Source organism: Lissotriton helveticus, chromosome 10, assembly GCF_964261635.1.
Source record: "Lissotriton helveticus chromosome 10, aLisHel1.1, whole genome shotgun sequence".
Classification (NCBI taxonomy): Eukaryota; Metazoa; Chordata; class Amphibia; order Caudata; family Salamandridae; genus Lissotriton; species Lissotriton helveticus.
In genome coordinates, this window is record NC_136071.1 from 619,502,989 (window position 1) to 619,524,722 (window position 21,734).

At 38.6% G+C, this 21,734-nt stretch overlaps 1 protein-coding gene across 5 annotated transcripts in view; it reads right to left on the reverse strand.

Moving 5' to 3' along the window:
- The window catches only part of CIITA (class II major histocompatibility complex transactivator), a 561,355-nt gene that overhangs the window by 129,572 nt on the left and 410,049 nt on the right, over positions 1–21,734 (reverse strand). For all 5 annotated transcript variants that reach the window (XM_078663163.1, XM_078663160.1, XM_078663162.1 and 2 more), the window contains 2 exons: positions 4,708–4,881; positions 2,560–2,607 (listed from right to left, as the gene is read on the reverse strand). In XM_078663163.1, the coding sequence (XP_078519289.1) occupies positions 2,560–2,607; positions 4,708–4,881 (222 nt within the window). The remainder of the gene's footprint in view (positions 1–2,559; positions 2,608–4,707; positions 4,882–21,734) is intronic.

Here is a 21,734-nt window from a genome sequence, read left to right on the forward strand (position 1 = left end):
ATGTAATATGCTTTTATTCATCTTATTAGCACTATGGTAGAAATGTATTTACTTTTTATGATATTTATACTAGTGATTACGTTTTTCTGCTTCTGTCTTTTGATTGTCGCAGCTAACCTGTTTCATACTAGACTGACGCTTGACCAATAAATAGTTATTGAAACTGTTGCAATCATCATTCTATGTGTATTCTATGAAAAGCAAGTACGTGTGACTGAGCGAAAGATACCGTATTGTTTCCACAATACCTGAGGAATCATGGTAGATATGTTCAGTGGTTGCCAGAAACTACCTACCACACTGTAGAATACAGAGGGGTGATAGTGGAACTGAAGAGCTAGTTGGTCTAACGGCTGACTCATCCTGTGGGGGTGTCCAGAGTCTGTCAGCACAGCAAGCCCTCAGTTTAGGTCATCCAAAACGTGCAGGTCCTGGGGGGGTCCTAGAAACTACACAAAATGATTTGTTCTCTTACAATGCCATATTCTAGGGGTACATTTTCTGAAATTCAGAGGCATGGACATCAAACTGCATTACAACCTACCTGGTGGATTTCTAATGGGGGCCTACATGCCAAGCCATCAATTAGTAGCCTAGGAAGGGTACCAAAGTCCCTAAAGAATTTGGCCTTTCCCAATATTTGGGCTGTAAAAGACATACATAACTGTAGTAAAGTGGTCTCCTCACCCCCTTGTCCCCGTTGCAGCTGCACCCGCTGCACCAATTATACCTTTGCAGACTCCCATCAATATGTGACCTGTTTTTCTGATTTCTGATGTGCTAGATGCTGTATAAGATCCAGAACTGCTGCAATTGGAGGAGAGAGGAGGAAAGCTGGGATCTGTCTCTCCACTTTGTCATGGTGCTTAGCTCTTCTGTCAGAAACAAGCTTGTATAGTCAAGAACATAAGAACGGCACGCAGCACACATTTGACATCTCAGACAAACTTTCCTTTATGCACCTTCCTTAGACATCTTGAAAACAGGCCATCCAAGGGTAGATGGTAGGTACCAAGTGCACGATCTTTCCAGGTCTAGCGGAGGGGGCTGGTAATGAGAATGCATACCCTGCTGTTATTTTCACCGTGTAGCAAATGGGAGGGAACAGCTGCGGGCTGGAGTGCAACCGTGCCAGGGAATATCTCCAGGCGATGTACTAACAAACTGTCCTGGAGTGAAATAAGTATCTGCATATATTTGTGTGCATACCCTTCCGTAATATGCAATGCATGGTTACAAATGTAGTGCTTGCGCTTTGGCAAGTAGGTATTTGTTTAGTTGCATGGAGGCATGGTGGCTTCACACAAATGAGGCATACCTTCTGCCCAGGTGCACAACAACCTGATTAACGTACACGAGGCTATTGGGGTTAAGGAAAGTTATAATCACCCGGGAAATATTACAGATTTAGTACTTGTTTTCCACCCCGGTACACAGTGACTGTCCTTTGGGAGCAGGCAGGAGGGCCCCTTGACCTTACAAGAGGCTGAAAGCCAGCAAGAGGGTGCATGCAACCTATAGCCCTCAAGGCATTGGGATACCAACTGTAAGAAGCTGGTGAACTGCCCTTTTGGGTGCTGCATCCATTTTGCAATCATAGATCCTGAGTTGTAGATATTTATAAAGATGCCCCGAAATATAATACAGTTGCACCTCTTGAAACAACAACAATCCCTAGTCTAGAAATCCCGCATCAGGTCAAATTTCTATTAATATTTTGTTTCTCTCTCAGGAACAAAAGCCAGCAGCGCTCCCAGTAGAGCCGGGATTCTCCAAGGCAGAAACCAGATCTAACCATTACTTTTGTTAATCCTACTCAGCTGCAGTGGATAGCCCTGGCACAAAACAAGAAGTCTGGAAAATCTTCTTTATTAAAAGTATTTTGGGCTGTGAAACTTGGATGCAAACTGATGGTGTCACAAGTCAATACAGCGTCATATCAAGAAGAGGAAAGCTGCATTTCTCTTGCGTGGACATAGTTTTCGATAGCCACCCATGGGCTCTTGGCTACCCTAATAAAGGAACAGTCATTCCATTTAACCTTCTAAAAACAATTGCCCAAAGTAGGCGGGACCGCTGCTGTTTGTAGTATACTTTTAACAGCTAGGTGCCTTATAAAGGCTTCTAGGTAAAGTTGGAATTGTCTAATGTAAACTATCCATATCTTGTTCTCTGATGCCTCACTTGCGGAAATAACTGGTCAATAGCTGAAAAAAGGTAAAATAGTTTCTACTATATTTTTTGATCATTTTGCACTAACTCAAAATCCACACCGTAAATGGCTAGTGTGTCTTTTTAAATTGTTCTCATTACAACATGCGATAATTTACTTCCACTCTGCTATAAAACAGATACCCCGCTGATTTACATGTCAGTAGCAAGTTACCTATGGGCAGCCTGGATCATGACGAGGAGATTAACTCAGGCCAGAGAATGGGGATTAGTTTTGTTAGATTAAAGTTTCTGTCACTGTCACTATTGGTGATATTTATTGTTTTATGGTTGTAACTGTTATGGCTTATACTAAAAACAATAACAATTAAAAAATACTTTACTTACGCAAATTCTAATTTCTTCAATGTATTGATTGCAGAAACTTCTTGAATGCTGTTAGGAATGATATGTATAATAAAGAACATTAATAACAATAGTTAACTGAAAATAAATCAATATAATTTTTAGGAAGTATTTTGCCATTACAGATTTATGTATAAATGTCATAGGTTGGATGTATAAAAATAATGGGTATCCCAAAAGTATAGTAAAGTGAAAGTCTCATAAACACTGTCCGCTAAAGCAATGCTTTGCAACTCATTCGAATAATCAGTTATCCAACAGAACTTACTTTATTTATGATAATATATTTAATTCCACCTGAAATTTTGTGTTAATAGGACTGTGTGAAATTTTTGTTTCACCAGCATAATCTTGAGTAATTTGCGTTACACGTTATGTGAAATTCATGAAATTACAGCATTACACCAAGTCACGGCATTTCAAGTCTGTACTGGTGAAAATCCTAAAGCTGTATGACAGGAATAACATGAACAAACAGAAAGTGAGTGACTGTTTATGTATTTATTTTATAGCATTTATAAAGCGCAAAATATCCCGAAGCGTTAGACAGCCGCCAGCCAAACAGGCCCCGCCTAGTCTAGGCTGTTGTTTGCAGCACTTGTTCCTTTGCACTCTTTCAGCGTGAAATGTGTCCCTGCATCCAAAATCGACACAAGGACTTATTTTGTGATAAAACACAGGTCTAAATGTCAGCTTTACATTTAGCATAATTTCGTATAATTTTGCTATAATTTCACATAATTAGGTCAAGGGAAATTACGCAAACGTCTGCACACCCCAAGTTAAGAGAAGACATACTGACTTTTTTTGACTGCAGCCTGTTACTTATCACAACTTGGACTAATGTGTAGATACTGTAACATGAAATATCACAAAGTTTGCAGCATTTTGGGGAATTCCTATTTCTTCCATTTCACAGACCCTCAGTTTTCAAAGTTGGACTCTAACTCAGTTAAATGATATACAACATAATTTAATGCAGATTCTGTGCACATCACTTACATTGAAAGAGAAATAACTTCCTTGAACCAATCTCTGTTTGTTATGTGGGTATACTTTACATTTTGTTTGTGCACATGTAAGATCTGGGTCATGGAAAAGTGATGAGAACAAAGAATTTTCATAGCCCCAAAATTTGAGTTCAAATCTCAGCTTTACTTCTGAGTTTTTACAACAGTATTTTGTTGACCAGAGTGATTTATATGGGTATCAGTACCAAAGAAACAGAATTAAAAGATTAAACACAAGCATGAAGGACTATATTTCACAGCCCAAAAGATCACAGCATGACTCCTGTAGTGGACAACTAATTTCAAAGCTGATAGGTTTTACTATAGGGAGCGGTTACGGCAAATCCTGTTGAACATTGGGAAACACCACCCTGCTTTCTATGGAAGAGAATCAGTGTAGGTAGATGCAACAAGCGGAATAAATAGGCTTTGAATGTTAAGAAATTGACGCTGGCAGCCAGCTCCAGACCTATTGGTTTTTTGTCAAATCTTGTTACAATTGTTAAGAAAATAGTGATGGCATGAGTTTATTTAATGCAGGAGGTTTAAAAGCACAGGTTTAGCTCTTCCTAATCTGTACTTTGTTAAAAAGCAGTCTCAATCAGTTTCTCATCCCAAAATGAATATATTTTATATATTTTTTGAAGTTCCCGTGAGATACCCATTAGATACAACAGTCCTCTACTGCTTCTGCTGTATACAACAAACGTACCAGGTGAGTTGCAAACCACTCCTTATCATGATCTGGACCAAATCCAGTAAGCAGGGTTCCTAGAGCTGCACTTTTGAATGCTGCTTCTCAATATCCATTCCTTAATTTCTCAATAATGTGAATATTTGTTAGGGGCATTGCTCATAGCAACCAGTCTGCTGATCTACCTCACGTATTACACAGCTAAACTCTGGTTTGTTTTGTTGAGTCTGGTTTCCTTTCACTGTGGTTGTCTTTGTGCTTTGTGCATATGACACATTACATTGTGTGACTAAGACTGACGACCTCTGCATGACAAACGTCCATATTCCAAGCATTTAGATTAAAAACATATATTATATAAATATTGTTTTGTGTCAGATGTAGGCACACACATTTTCTCTAGTTGGATGTTTTTTAAAGTCTTACCAATTTATAATTTGTGCTTGAAACTGGGCAAGGACAGAGATGTCCTCAACATCCTTCATGCTCGCTGCCTTGAAAGGCTCTATGGTGAATTTCTTGATGGAGAGTATCACAGATTCAGTGTCCCCACTTTGATGAAGTGACTCCCAAAGTCGGACGGTATCACCCAGAGAAGCCCTATAATGAACAAGAATATTACCAAGTGGGATATACACATATGTTATTTGCAAACCCGTAGATCATGAGCGTTCAATGTACCTGGCAGCAACCCTGCTAGTCCACATGAGATACATGTACATATCATCAATCTATTGCAGAATCATTCACATAGTCAGTGACAATCCTGAAAAGCTGGCGTGACTCTGGCCTCCCTTGATCCATGTTGGGGCAGCTGTGGTACAGTTTTAAATATTTATAGAAAAAATGTTTTTTCATACTGGGAGTCAGGAGCACTTCCATTTTAAATATCTCATCGGAAGACAAAAGAATGCTGTGTACAGCATTGTATTGTATCAAGTATTAGAAACCTTGGCCATAATCCACAGCTCATGAGTACGTGTATTAGTTGTTGACATTTTGACAAAATATTGAGTTGTACATATCGGGAGACAGAAACATTGACAAAAAATATTGTGATATAAAAATATTGTGATGCAGAAATATAGTTGTCAAGAATATCGTTTTGTCAGGTAAGTAATGTTGTTGTAAATATAATTTTTACTAATATAGTTGTAAAAAGATCGTGTTTTTCTTTTTTTATACATTTATTTTGTTACTATTGTTTGTATAATTGTTATTATTTTTTTAACATAGTTTGTAATTTTAAGTGATTTAGAATTGTTAATGTAATTGCTAATGACAATATAATGTGTCATAGCGGGTTGTTGGATTTGTAGGTGACTATGGTGGGAAGTCAATGAAGTAATACTTATTCAATTATTATTAATATTTTGTAAGAAGGTATATGATGAATATTAATTATGTCATACTGATTTATTTCACTTATATTTTATGTGGGGATTGCAAGATTTGAAGGGGTATAGGGTGGGAAGTTAATTAGGTAATAATTAATTAACAATTAATTTATGATTTATTACAAATTATTTAATTGATTAATAATTATGTCACTAATACAATAAACATATATTTGAGTAATATTTTAGGTATGGGCTGCTAGGTTTTTAGGGGGGTAGGATGGGAAGGTAATTGAGTAATAATTAATTAAGAAATAATTATTAATGTGTTAATAATTATTGCATTGAATATTAATTATGCACATTGTGTAATACAGATTTATTTTAGTTATATTTTAGTTGCAGGTTGATAGATTTGTAGGGGTAAAGGGTGGGAAGTTAATTAAGTAATAATTAAAACATAATTATTAATGTATAATTAAATATTTAATTGATTACTAATCATGTAAATTGTGTAATAATGATTCATTTGAGTTATCTTTTAGGTGTGGGGTGCCAGGTTTGTAGGATGGGAGAATAATTAAGTAATAATGAATTAACAATTAATTTTTAATTAATTATGCAATTTATCAATTATGTAAATTGTGTAATACTTATTTATTTATGTTATATTGTAGGTGTGGGCTGCTAAGTTTCTATTGGTATAGGGTGGCAAATTCATTAATTAGTAATGAAATAACCATTATTTGTTAATTGAAATCTAATTATCACATGTTTATGAAATTTGTAAATTGGCTAATTGTATATATATATATATATTTATATATATATATATATATATATATATATATATGTATATAAATAATGTTTATATTTAGAGTTTTATATGTTTTCTACATTAATGGAGTTATTTCAACTATATGTGTTTGAAGTGAAGTAATTTACCTACTTTTGCTTAGACTGAAGTGTGAATGGTAAATGTAACCCCTCCGAAGTCCAATGATTTCCCTATGTTGCACAGACTGGAGTGGGAATAGCAAATGTATCCCCTCTGAAGTCCAATGCTTTCCCTACTGTTGAGCTGTTTGGAGTGGGAATAATATACAAAACCCCTCCAAAGTCCTACACTTTCTCTACTATAAACTGGAGTGGGAATAGTATAGCTAAAATATCCAGTCTCCAATATATTTCCTAATATTGGTAACACTTTTTTTTATTAATATTTGTTTATAATTAAAATTTTATAATATTTATATTTGTATTTGTTTTTAACTTTTTATAATATTTTTGTAAATGTCTTTCTTTCTTTTTTCATTTTTTAAAATTGTATTTATTTGGTAATTTAATTAGGGCCTGATTTACAAGACAGCGGAGGGGATCACTCCCTCACAAACGGAATGGATATCCCGTCCGCCGTATTACGATCACATTCTATCTTATGAGGATCGTAATACGTAGGATAGGATATCCATCACGTTTGTGAAGGAGTATTCCCCCCACCGTCTTCTAAATCAGGCCCATAATGTTCTAGAACTGATTTGTTAATTTTTTTTGTTATGTATAAATCTCTCTCTCTCTCTCTTTCTCGATGTGTGTGTATATATATATATAGTTATATATATACAATTACCACTCCGGTGAGAGATCCACCAAAAGGAGAAAGACAAAGACTCCAGAAATCTCTTCTTCACTGCTGGCTGCAGTGACTTTTTATTTTGCCAGGTGCGAAATGCTTTCAGACAGGATGACGCGTTTCGGCTAACCTGTAGCCTTGCTCACATACCTGAACTGCTCAAGCAATAACGTTTAAATACATTGGTGCATAACATCACGTGATATAGAAACTACACAAACGGTAAAAAGTGAAAACAAACTGCATGCACAAAAACTACAAAAACCGCCGTTGTTTGGGCTTAATAGGTTCGAAGTACTTTTAACTGTTCAAGCTCAACTTGTCTTTTTATGCTACATGTTAATTGCAAGACGAACTAAAAATTATGCGAGTAAATAATTGACTTCTATGTACAAATACATTTGCATATTTTCATGCTAGATGGTGATTGCTACGCCTATTGATAAATTGCTGTCATGTACAAATGCATTCATAGATGGTTAGGGTAAATCTACAATTCATTGTATTGCGATTAAACTTTGAAAGTATATTAGTATACATACATTTGGCAAAGTAATGGGGGTAACTAAATATCTTTCCCCAAACAACGGTAAACCATATAAATATTTTGCAAGCACAAATGCATTATATGTATCCGCAAAGGTTCTCCTTTGTTCTTTTTGGCGCCTAAATGGAAAGACGATTAAGTGCTTAAATGCATTATATTTCCACAAAGAATTTAATTTATTTAGACTTTGTACCAAATTGGCCTCATATCCGCTGTCCAGTTCTATTGAATACCCACCCCTGGGAATAACAAAATAAGGCTTAGGCCCCTTTCCTCATCAGAATAGAAGGACCATATGCAATCTTAACGCAGTATGTGATTTTTTCTTTTTTTTAAACAGTGAAGCTCCCGTGCAATAGTGTAATTAAAAACAAAGATATTGTTAAAGACACCAATGTGTCATTACACATTATACTGTTCTTAGGAAGAAGGTTAGGCCTATTTTGCACAATATTATCATGTGTCACTCCACAAATTACCGTGTGTCAATACAATAATTAGGAACAGGATAAAAGAGCGGATAATTACTGACAAGAGAAAAGGAACACTAAATCAACAAAAACGTGTACGGTGCAGTTAGGTTTCATATCTTTTTTATTTTTTATTGTTAAACAATCATATATCAAAAAAGGGGAAGGAAAGGGAGGGACCAATATATTTTATACATTCATTATTGTGTGGTCTCCGTTCTATCTATGGCTAAAGATTAGGGTGTTACTACGCGCGTTTCGGCTATTTAGCCTTCATCAGGGAGCCATGATGAGTATTTCTGAAGTACCTGTGCATCCATGAAAAAGAAAAAATAGAAAAAAACATATGTATGAGATAACGGTTCCTGTCAATGTCTAAAAACATCACATCTTTTCAGAAAGGTTGATGAGATGACGGTTTAAAAGAAAGAAGTTTTTCTTTTAAACCGTCATCTCATCAACCTTTCTGAAAAGATGTGATGTTTTTAGACATTAGATTGTAAATAGCTTAGGACTCTATACTGACATTGACAGGAACCGTTATCTCATACATATGTTTTTTTCTATTTTTTCTTTTTCATGGATGCACAGGTACTTCAGAAATACTCATCATGGCTCCCTGATGAAGGCTAAATAGCCGAAACGCGCGTAGTAACACCCTAATCTTTAGCCATGTATTTTAATGTAATATGCTACACAGCACCACGAATGTAAACCGCAAACAAGTTGTCCATAGCAACAAATATGTATAACTATATGCTGTTGTAGAATAGAACGGAGACCACACAATAATGAATGTATAAAATATATTGGTCCCTCCCTTTCCTTCCCCTTTTTTGATATATGATTGTTTAACAATAAAAAATAAAAAAGATATGAAACCTAACTGCACCGTACACGTTTTTGTTGATTTAGTGTTCCTTTTCTCTTGTCAGTAATTATCCGCTCTTTTATCCTGTTCCTAATTATTGTATTGACACACGGTCACATATCCCGAAATTAGGAACTCTAGTCGGGGGTACCCCTTTCCTTTCTTACACACATTCACTCCACAAATTACTCCAGACTTCCTCTCCATCTCAAGTTAGATAACATTGTCATAGAGAGAATATTCGTGGGAATGCCCCAACCATAAGAAATTTCAGGACGATAAATGTCAATTCTATCTCATGCAATCAGTGTTTTCTATCTAAAGACTGCTGGGATATAGGGAAAGGAATGTGAGCAGAACCAAATCTTATATAGTGTTGAACAATACGTGTATGTGCATGTACCAAATGCCAAAACAAAAACAAAAACAAAGACAAAAACAAGAACTCCCTACTGATTCAGCTTATTTTCTACATAAATTCTAAAGGACATCGTTATACAGAGAACTCAAAACTTTCTTCCTTCTCGAATATTGCCCTAGAGGAAATGATGTATATCTTCAAAAATGTTTAATCCCCTCGGGGTCTTAGTATCGAGTTTGAGTATATATTTGGTTTCAAGTTGTCGCAATCTCCTTTCGCGGTCACCACCCTGTTTGCTGGACGGTACATTCTCAATCACAAAGTATTTAAGCATGTCCAGGTTACTAGCATGTTCTTCATAAATGTGGCGGGCCACCGGATATGTGCTGTCCAAATTTACAGTGGCCCGAAGGTGCTGTAAAATTCGTTGGTGAACTGGCAGCTTAGTGCTGCCTACATAACGTAGGCCGCAACCACATTGCAGCACGTAAACCGCATATTCTCTGCGGCAGGTGTAATGTCCTTTCAGCTTAATAGGAATGTCAGAGAAGCCGGTTGTATATGTTTTGGTGTTGATCCCAAATTTGCACGCACGACAGGTGCTACATTTGCGGAATCCTGCACTTGCAGTCAGCCAATCTTTCCGTATGTCTAATTCTGGGCTGGTTCCAATCAGGTCGTTTCTCATAGAACGTGACTTTCTATAGATATAGTTAGGTTTATTGGGTAATGTCTGAGCTAGTACACTGTCGGTGAGTACAATAGGCCATTGGGCATTAATGATACCCCTTATTGCCTTGGCCTGTCTATTGTAGGTAGATATGAATCTACATGGTACCTTCCATCTGACATTATTCTCTGATTCTTGTCTGTCAGTAGATTGGGACAATACCTCTGTCTCATCTATAATCAGAGGTGTCTTTAATAGTTCTTTTCTGTCCCGGGAATTGGTCTTCGCTAATGCTGAATCTAGCAACTTTGTTTGATAGCCTCGTTGTAGAAGTCTGTTTCTTGCAGCTTTTTGTGCAGATTCCATGGCTAAAGGTGTGCTACAGGCTCTCCTTATTCTAAGGAACTCGCCATAAGGCAAACTGGTGATAGTGTGCTGTGGATGGAAACTCGTCGCATGTAGCAAGGAGTTCCCTGCGGTTGGTTTGCGATATAGCTGAGTTGTAATCTTGTTGTCCTCAATATTAACTGAGATGTCCAAGAAATTAGCTTGATTCTGATCAATGTGTGCAGTGAACTGCAGATTGAGCGTGTTGTCATTGATAGTATTGACAAACGTCTGCACCTCCAATTCACTCCCCTTCCAAACAATAAATATATCATCGATATATCTCCATACAAGAATCAGGTGCTTTTCTGCCAGTGCTCTATGTTGCCCCCTGAGTACATGCTCCTCCCACCAGCCCACGTGTAAACACGCGTAGCTGGGGAGAAGCATGCACCCATGGCGACTCCCTGTCACTGCCTAAACACCTTGAACATGTAGGGACGGAATGGGTTATAGAAATAACTTAAAGGGAGACCCAGTGAAATCGTTCAGTTTGTGGTAATGTTTGTTTAATCAGCCAAGGGAATAAAAATGTGAAATAATATTATAACGTTGCTTACATGGTGCATAAATTGTAATTAATTGATTTATGTTATGATTTACTTGTAGTGACCCCCGACGAAGGGCACATGGCAGCCCGAAATGCATTGGGTATTTTTTATGAAACATTAAAGACTGCTTGCGATGGACTTTTTGCACTAATCGTATTCATTCTAAAAAGGCCTGGATGGGCACAGTGTGAATATCAGAAACCTGTAAATTGGCAGTAAAACCCGAGTGTTGGATATTTGGCAGAAATGGAAGGAGTAAAACTTGGAAACAAAAGAATTTAAAATATGGTGAAATTTGGACTAATGAAGATAAAAGGTTAACAGTTGCTCGATTAAAAGGTGCACGCTAAAATAGCGGCACTAAGCTGTGCATTTGGTTTTGGGGCTACACAGTCCCTTATTTCTCTTTTTTTTTTTTTTTTTTTTTATTGAGATGGATCGGAATATAACACAATTTACAAATACCAACTGAATCCCATCAGACATTTACACATATGGATATAAACTATATTACATATGATAAAATCAGACAATTAATATGTAAAACATCTCGGCAAACGGCAGAAGGGCAGCAAAAGTACACAAGAATGTTACAGTCCAAATAATACAAGGGGATCATTCTTACATCAACTCACTGTCTATTCATCTTAGTTCTCTCCACTTTCTAAGAGGAGCCCAAATCCTTTTACCATATTCTTTCGTCCTTTTACCCTTAAAGTTATATAGGCATTCCTCTATATTATGGATCCCCAGCAGCCTGGTTAGCCACATCTGAAAAGAGGGCGCAATCGGGTCTTTCCAAGCCGCTGCAATTAAAATTCTAAAAACAGCTACGGATAGAAAAATAAATGCTTCAGCTTCATGTCCGATTGCTAGGTTTTCATCCCTACCAAGTAAAACCATAATTGGGGATAGAGATATTTGAGACTCTAGCAGCCCCGATAAAAATTTTTCCATTTCTGTTAAAACAAGTGTGAGATTCTGACAAGAATAAAAGATATGCAGAAGATCCGCCGGACCTTGATTACACCTTGGACATTTATCGTTATCTCTTAGCCCCCATTGAAGCAACTTTGCAGGGGTATAATACAAATTGAAAACCATCTTATAGTGCTGTGCTTTTAAATTAGTTGCTCTTAATACCTTTTTGTTCAATACGAGCACGTAATCTATGTCTACATTTGGATCCCCTATCCTTTGAGCCCAAGCAGACTCTATCTGTGTAATATCATTACCCAGCGCCTTCAAGAGATAACTATACCCTACTTTGATCTTCTTGCCGCCATTTATTACATACTTTATAAGAGGATTTATCTCCTGTAATGCTAATCTCGGTCTGAGTGATTTAATCGTCTGCTTGACTTGATTATACAGGAGCCAGTGGGTAGCCGGAATACCAAATTTCTGTTGTAATATATCGAACTCCAATAAATCATCCCCACACATGACATCCCCCAGATACCTAATACCCAGTGCCTTCCATGAGCTGCTGTTTCTATTCTCTCCAAGATGAGAAAAAGGTCTTGAGCTCCAAAGGTCAATCATACCATTGATCTTCGGGATTTTCAGGAATTTCAGTATCGCCTTCCAAGTACCCCATACACTTAGCATTACTTTACTTTTACTCCTTGTAAAGTATGAAACATTAATTTCTCGTGTTAGGAGCCCCCGAGCCCTTTCTCCTAGTAATACTTCATAAATTGACGGAATTCTATAAAAGCCAGGTGGAGTTTCTAAAACATCATTTCTCAACAAATAATTCATTTGCAGCAGTAAACAAACCCAATGGTACAGCCTCAAATTGGGTGCAGATAGCCCTCCTTCCTCTAATGGTGTAGAAAGTCGAGCTAATGATCTCCGGATTTTCCCATACTGCCACACGAATTTTACAAAAACTGCTTCCATTTTTTTAAGCAAACCCTCTTCTACTAGTAAGGGTATGGCACGGAATAAATACAACAATTTCGGAAACATTGACATTTTCAGTACATTCACCCTCCCAATCAAAGATAAATGTAAAACATCTAATCTTCTGAGTTCTCTATCTATTGAGGTAAGTAGAGGCAGATAATTTTCCTCGATAATTTTCCCAACATTAGCATTGATTCTTACCCCAAGATAAACTGCAGAATCCACATATCTTGAATCTCTTTTATAAATATTTCTAGTCCCAATTATTATTGTTTTTTCGGTATTAAGCCTATAGCCAGAACATAATCCAAACTCATGCGCAAGATGAGTTAATTCAATCATTGCCGTTTGCGGATCTTTAGTGGTGATTGCCAGGTCATCCGCATATGCCAATAATTTAGTGCTATGACCATTAGTTATAACTGGGGATATGTTATCAGAGGCGAGGATTTTCCTGATAAAAGGGTCGATGAAGAGAGAAAAAAGGATCGGGGAACAGGGACACCCCTGTCGAGTTCCTCTCCTAATCACCACTTCTTCCGACTGCAGACCCATTGCGTTAATTCTGGCTACCGGATCTCTATACATAGCTTTAATTGCATTTCTACATTTTCTCCAAAACCCCTTCTAGCTAAAACCTCCCACATAAAATCCCATACTACACGGTCAAAGGCCTTTTCAGCATCTAAAAGGATCATGGCCATATCTCCTCCCGTAGCAGCATTCGAGTCAAACAGCGAGATTGCTCGCGCAATGTGTTCCGTTGTCCCCCTACCCGGGACAAACCCATGCTGCCAAGGTGAGACAAGTTGGCCAATTACCCTCCCTAGTCTTTTGGCCCATACTTTCGAATAAAGTTTTGCATCCGAATTTATCAATGATATTGGCCGATACGAGCCAGGATTTTCCGCCGGTTTTCCCTTCTTATGAAATATTACGATGTTGGTTTGTTTCCATGTATCGGGGATCATTCCAGTGCAGATTATTCCATTAAAAAGGTCTACCAACATAGGAAGGATTTCGTCTTCCAGAGCCCTATAAACTTCTAATGGTAACCCATCAGGACCTACTGCCTTACCCGCTGCTAGTTCATATAAAGCAGTCTTGATCTCTTCTGATGTTATGTCTAAGTCCAGTCGCGTCTTCTCCTCCTCCCCCAGCGAAGGGCATGATGGCCCATAGTCATGCAAAATTGGTACCAACCCAGTCTCTTGATCATATAATTTTTGATAAAAATTCTGGAATACCCCCATTATAGCTTTAGGGTCTGTATGCTCAACACCATTATATTTGATCTTCGCAATTTTATTTTTATTCGTTTCTTGCCTAATACGGAGGGCTAGGACTCTTCCAGCTTGCTCGCCTGTCTCATATCTCCTTGCTCTGTGTGTCTGATAATTACCGATCTCCTTCTGCGTAATTATTTTTAGGATCTCCCCCTTGATCAAAGCCATAGTTCTAGTCGTTTCCGAACTATCCTGACCTGAAGCTATTTCCATTATGTGGCATTTCTCAGCTTCTGCTAACTCTGATGTACGTTTCTCCAAGATACTTCTATCCTCTTTCCTTAATTTGGCTGCACAACTGATTGTCTCCCCTCTTAATGAAGCTTTAAAGGATTCCCATACACCATTTCTAGATGCACTATATCTATTCATTTCAAAAAATTCTTTCGCCCATTGTTTAATGTGTTTGACAAACCTTTCGTCATTTAGGAGTTTCCTTTCAAACGTCCACTTTGAGAATTTCCTTTGAGTACTAGGAATTTTATATGTTAGTATCAAAGGATTGTGATCCGAAATAATTCTTGGGGTTTTAGTAATTTTAACCTTACAGATTTCTCCTTTTGTCACAAAAAAGTAATCTAATTTAGAATATTTCTGTGCGGGATGTGAGAAATATGTATACCCTGGATCCCCGGGCATATTAAGTCCCCAAACATCCCCCAGGCCATGTGACTCTATTAGAGAGTCGAGAGCCCTCTTTACCTTCCGTTTACGCCCTGTGTATCTGCTTCCCTGTTTCCAGTCAGCTGTGATGTTCATATCCCCACATACTATCATCGGGGTTGCCCAATTAGCCAGTTCTTCCTCCAGCTTATCAAAAACCATTGGCTCATCTTCATTTGGGCCATAAATTACACACAGCGTAACCCCCATCTGCAGTTCCACTATGGCCCATCTACCAGACCCATCCGTTTTGCTATGTTTCGCCCCCCCCAGATTGCATTTAGCTAAAATAGCCACACCTCTTATCATCGATGTTTGTGATGAACACCCTATCAGCGTATACCCATAGATATCCAGCAGCTTCCTTTTATCCCAGGGTATATGAGTTTCTTGAATACAGAGTATGTCTATATTATTAGATCTTACCCAGTGCGATATCCTTTGTCTTTTTTTCCAATCATTTAACCCCCCTGCATTTATGGTACAAATCCTAATGTCTGACATTATTGCTGTATTTCTTCTCCCTATGATGACTGTTATCCATGTATATCATTCTGCTCATAGTGCTAGTCTTACTCCTTTCCATCTCAAAAATTTTCTTTTTTTCCCCCCATTCTTTCCCACCCTCCCCCTCCCTGCCCTGCTGCTCCCCTCCCCTACCAGGGCTCCCCCCCCTTCCTTAGAGGCGCTCAGACTGAAGGTCTGTGCACGTGATGGTTCGCTGCCCGAGTTAAGGAGATTTAGAACATATGACCCATCCTTGAATACCCGTAACCCTATCACCCACCACCATGTCTACTACACCCCACACCACCCCTCACCACCACTTCGTGTACCTGTCATGATGGTTATTGATCCAACTAAAGATCCCTGTTTTCACAAAATACTGCCCTCATGCAAAACAAAATTTACTCTACCAGGCAAAAATAGAAATATTCTAAATACTGTTATACACTACTATACATTACTACACATTGCTACATGTCCTACAACTGCAGAAATTCTTTGGCCTTTATCTCAGAAGAGAAATATAATGTTCGACCATCTTTGACTATCTTCAATTGGGCCGGATTAATCAAATATGCCTGCATGCCCTTATCTTGAAACGGTTTAATCATCTGACGTAGTCTCCAGCGTCTCTCCACCGTGACATGACAGAAATCAGGGCGCACAAAAAAGGAGTAACCGTCCACAGTCTTTTTTTTATCAGGTCTTGCTCTCTCTGAGATTGCTTGCCTCAAGTTGAAATTGCCCAAGAAGATCAGAATGGCCCTTGGTTTGTCCCCCTCTTTTGCATTTTTGTGAATCTTAAAAGGTATACGATGAGCCCTCTGAACCTCCCTTGACCAATTCCAATCTTTCAGATCTGTAAAGGCCTGTTCAAATAACTTCACCACGAATGCTTTTGTGTCTGAATCCTCTGAACCTTCGGGAATTCCCAAGATGCGCAGGTTATTCTGTCTTGATCTATTCTCCAGCGCCTCCAATTTCCACTGTATATCAGTAATTTGAGTTCCTTGTAAGTCCATGCTGCTAGAAGCTGCTGCCGTCTCAGCTTCTACTGAGACCACTCGTTCCTCCAGATTATTAACACGTTCACCTAGATTCATGCAGACTTTTGTTAATTTCCTGACTGTCCCTTGGATTTTTCTAGCTGCTGCCTGAGATTTACGGCTTTCCTGACGTACTTCTTCCCTGTGGGAGATTATCTCCTGATGGATAACCTCTAGGAGAGACATCTGTGCCGTCTCCCCCCCTGAACTATCTTGAAGCGTATTAGCAAACTTAGACGTCAGTTGCTCTTTTTTTTTATGTTGGATTTTTGGGCCTGTCACAACTTTCACCGCGGTTGTTGGGGGGTTATGATCATCCTGTTCCAGGTCGCTGTCAGTGTCTGCATCAGACCCACTAATTTCTTGATCCAAACTGTCATCCCCTTCCTCCGACCATTCCCCACCCTCTGACACCGAAAGACAGTCCCTTATTTCTCACTGCCTAAACACCTTCCCATCGAACAAAAAAAAGATTATTATGCAGACACCATCGTATCACATTGAGTAACATTTTGTTATGGTTATACAGGGAAATACACCTACTTTGCAAAAAGTGCTCAGTTGCTGTTAACCCGTCCTGGTGTCTAATATGTGTATAGAGGGAACAAATATCAAGTGTCATAAGGAGGTAATCGTTTGCCCAAGTTATGGAGTCTAATTTACAAAGAAAATCCTTGGTGTCCCTTAAATATGTGGGCAAAGCAGTCATGTGTTCCTGTAGATAATGATCCACATACTTTGAGGTGTTTTCGAACACACTATCTCTAGCAGAAATAATTGGGCGTCCTGGGACTGGGGTGATTTGCTTGTGGACTTTGGGGATTAAGTAGAAGGTAGGTAAAGTTGGAATATTTAGGAGTCAAAAATCTACTCTAATCACAAACAACTGCAGACGTGACACAAAAAGAGGGGTGTGAGCTAGATTAATCAGTGACACCACGTGATACTATGTCATCATATTCACGTGAGGCACATGCCCAAGGTGAGAATTTTCCCATCAGTTGTCTAACTGTACCGCCACTGTTACATCATCTGGGTTCTCCTTACCCAGGAGATAGTGCAAGCACAGTCATATAGATAACAGGAGTAAGAAGACCCTTTCTTTTTCTAGTGAACGGTATTGGTGTAATATGACAACATGAAAGTGCAGTGCAAAAGAGTAGTGAAAAAATAAAATTTAGGTAAGACTGAGTAGAAGTATAATTTTTAATGATTTCTCTCAGCTCCCCAATCTTAAAATCAATAGTGAAGTGACAGATTTAACATAATATCTGCTCAGCAAATGGTCGACATGTTTCTGCATCAAAGGAACATTGCCTATGCATTCATCAGGACCTTGTTGTTGCTACTGCTGTAAGAATAGTGAGAAATAAAAAGGAATCATATCACCTGATTTTCAGGTTCAGATGCTCCACCACAATCCAATTGATGTGGGGATTGCGCCTCACCTCACCTGGCTGCAGCTCAAGTAAATGAGGAGCACCGCTCTCTCCGTCGGTGTCTCCAGGCGTTCCTCTGCGCTGGACTTGGGGAGGCCATTCCTTTTGTAAAAATCAGGTTACTGTTGGGGGCATATATTTAGTATGGAGTCGTTAAACTAGCCCTCAGACCCTCTTCTATGTAGTGTGTTATTTGTGGTAGGTAAAGTTGGACATTCCTTATGTAAAAAACAAAATTCTTCTTTCATAATTAACCCTTCTCTTTTCCATGCCATCAATTGGATCTTATAATCTTTGTTTACCTTAATCACCGCCGCCCCATTGGAATGTTCATAACACTCTACATCGTCCAAGTGTCGATATGCCTCTGCTTTATATTCTGCTTTGTCCCAGAGCACCAGGTTACCCCCCTTGTCAGAGTTCTTTACACCAAGCGAGTTATTGTTTTTCAATTTCTCCATGAGCTTGAAATATTGTTTGGAAGTGGTAGATTTCGATTGCTGTTCACTTCTGGTCGTTTTTTTATGCAGCTTTTTCAATTCTTTCGTTACGCGGTCATGAAAAATATCCAGAGCAACGCGCGGCATTACAGGAACGAAAGTGGAAGGTGCCTTGAAAGGACTCCCTCCTGCAGCGGAGATTGTAATTCCTTCTGTATCTGCAATCTGCTGTGTACTGGCCGTTTGTTGGCTGTTATCGGAAATATCTCGGCCCAGTGTGAACATAGTTTTCATCAATGGAATTTGTTTGGCTGTGAGACCGGCCGGAGCAACAGTATCGGGTGGCTTGGCCCTGGATTTAATTTGGTTTTGGATCTTAAAATATTTGGCCAATTTCAGTTTACGTATCAATTTGTAAACGTCTATCCTCGCATCCACAAAATTAAAGTTGCTCTCCGGGCAGTAACTAAGCCCCAGACTTAATAGTTGCAGTTCACCCGCATTGAGTTCTATGTTTGTGAGGTTGATGATGGTTTTTTCGGCACTTACATCTGTTTTTTGCACGTTTTCTTCTTGTAAGATTGACCTCGCCCTCTTGTGCTTTGCACATTTGCGCCGTTCCCTCCTTTTGTGGTTCCTGCACTTGCGGCTTGAGGATTGGCATTCCTCGATCTTAAAGTTGATTTTCTCTGTTGCCGGATATAATCCATTTCTTCAGCATAAGTCAGTGGCTCCGAGGTAAGAAAACTACCTGTATCCGAGCCGCTATGCTCAGTATCGGAGTTAGTGAGTATTATACTGGCATCTGACGATGAGGCAACTGCCATGTTGGAACTTGCTATTTGTCCTTTTGCCTGTTTGTTCTGTGTTCCTAAGCCGCCTTGTTTTTTGATGAGGTCGTATTTACGAGAAAACGTGAACACTTGGCCCCGCTCATAGTCTCCCTTATCCCGGGCAAACTTGTACGCCTTCCTGGCCTTTATGGTATCTTCTTGGTTTTTGATACGTCCTGTCATATCTTGGATATTCTTGTCGATGTAATCCTTGTTGGCTGCAGTTGTTAAAGCAATCAATTCTTGTTTGATGCGTGCAATTTCTTGTACATTAACCTCCCTATCAATTGTTGCATATTTAATTAGGAGGCAAACAAGCCGCATCGATGCTTCTAAATTACTGTAAGCCCAGTCTTTTAGTTAAAGCGGATTGGGATCCTCGAAGCTCGGGGCTAGCATGATCCTTAACCCTCTCGGTATTCCATTGACTTCGTGATATTTCTGCAGCGATTTTATTTCCCACCATTTAGTGAGTTCGTTGCGGGTGTTTTTTTTCTAACGCTTTCAACAAGGATTTAATATCTGAACTCTGCTCAGCCTCCGGTGTTGGTTTCTTGGCAGGTTCTGTTATTGTCGGCAAGTTATCAAATAAATCAGCGGCCGCCTTCTCCCGCTCGAGCAGCGCCTCGTCTGAAATTGTTTCGCACACGTGAATTATGGCTTTTATGTAAGTCTCGGGGGTTTGATCACTTAGCAATCTCCCCCGCCTGCAGTGTTTAAGTACCTCTCCTCCTGCGTTGTGTGACTTATATCCGCCGTGTCCCAGTGGATCCTCAGCGCTATCCCTCGCGGTAAAAGCCACGGGAGAATACACTCGTCGTCTCTTCCGGTCAACGGCTCTCACTCGATAGTCTTGCAGGGGGCTTATCCAGTTAAGCTCGACTCAGCTGCGCTTCCTCACTGCTTGTGATTTGGATCACCAACTTCATGGAGAGGGGTCAGTGTTAGGAGGCACAAGCCAGCCTCCTCAGGTAACATCCAATTACCACTCCGGTGATAGATCCACCAAAAGGAGAAAGACACGGACTCCAGAAATCACTTCTTCACTGCTGGCTGCAGTGACTTTTTATTTTGCCAGGTGCGAAATGCTTTCAGACAGGATGACGCGTTTCGGCTAACCTGTAGCCTTGCTCACATACCTGAACTGCTCAAGCAATAACGTTTAAATACATTGGTGCATAACATCACGTGATATAGAAACTACACAGATGGTAAAAAGTGAAAACATACTGCATGCACAAAAACTGCAAAAAAAGCAGTTTTTTGGGCTTAATAGGTTCGAAGTGCTTTTAACTGTTCAAGCTCAACTTGTCTTTTTATGCTACATGTTAATTGCAAGACGAACTAAAAAGTATGCGAGTAAATAATTGACTTCTATGTACAAAAACATTTGCATGTTTTCATGCTAGATGGTGATTGCTACGCCTATTGATAAATTGCTGTCATGTACAAATGCATTCATAGATGGTTAGGGTAAATCTACAATTCATTGTATTGCGATTAAACTTTGAAAGTGTATTAGTATACATACATTTGGCAAAGTAATGGGGGTAACTAAATATCTTTCCCCAAACAACGGTAAACCATATAAATATTTTGCAAGCACAAATGCATTATATGTATCCGCAAAGTTTCTCCTTTGTTCTTTTTGGCGCCTAAATGGAAAGACGATTAAAGTTATATATATACATACACAAGTATATATATATATATATGGATGTGTGTTTATATAAGTATATATTTCTATATAGTATTAAACATTAGTGAGATTTATTTAACATTATATTAATGGTATAGTTTAAAATATGTAAGATTTACAACTTTAAACTGTATATATATATATAGTCAGTAACATCACCACAAGTCAGAAACCCTTTACGATAGAATCTTCTGTGTATTATTTCACATATAGTGCTCCTACCTTTGTACAGCAGAATTTATAAACCGTTTATGATTGAATATCTGCGTATGATATCATGATTACTATCCTACTTTTTACCAGCAGAAAGGTATTAAAATGGGGTCGAGCACACGTGCCCATACCCACTTCAACTATCTGTGTCAGTGTACTTATTATGTTTGTAAAATGCTGCTCCTGCGCCCTACCACATTATATTGTGCTGTAAAAAGCGTATGCAACCATCGTACCTCTGCCAATAACAAAAACTTTGATTATATAATTTCTCTCGATCATTCTACAAATACGAACATACAAAATGGATCATTACAATACTGTAAAGAAACTGTATAGTCAATTTATAAATGTGTCCTATTTCTTTTTTTAGCATATTTATATAGCGCAAGTCAACTCAAAACTATATCAACACTTTACATGACCACCGTATCTACAGTACATTTTCAGGCACGCATAGATTATGTCATTTCTCTTCAATAACAGAATGTGGACGTGACTCAGAGGTTAGAACACTGATTTCCAGAACCAACTTCAACAGTATACCCGAATGACTACATACGTATATATATATTAGCTGCACTTCATG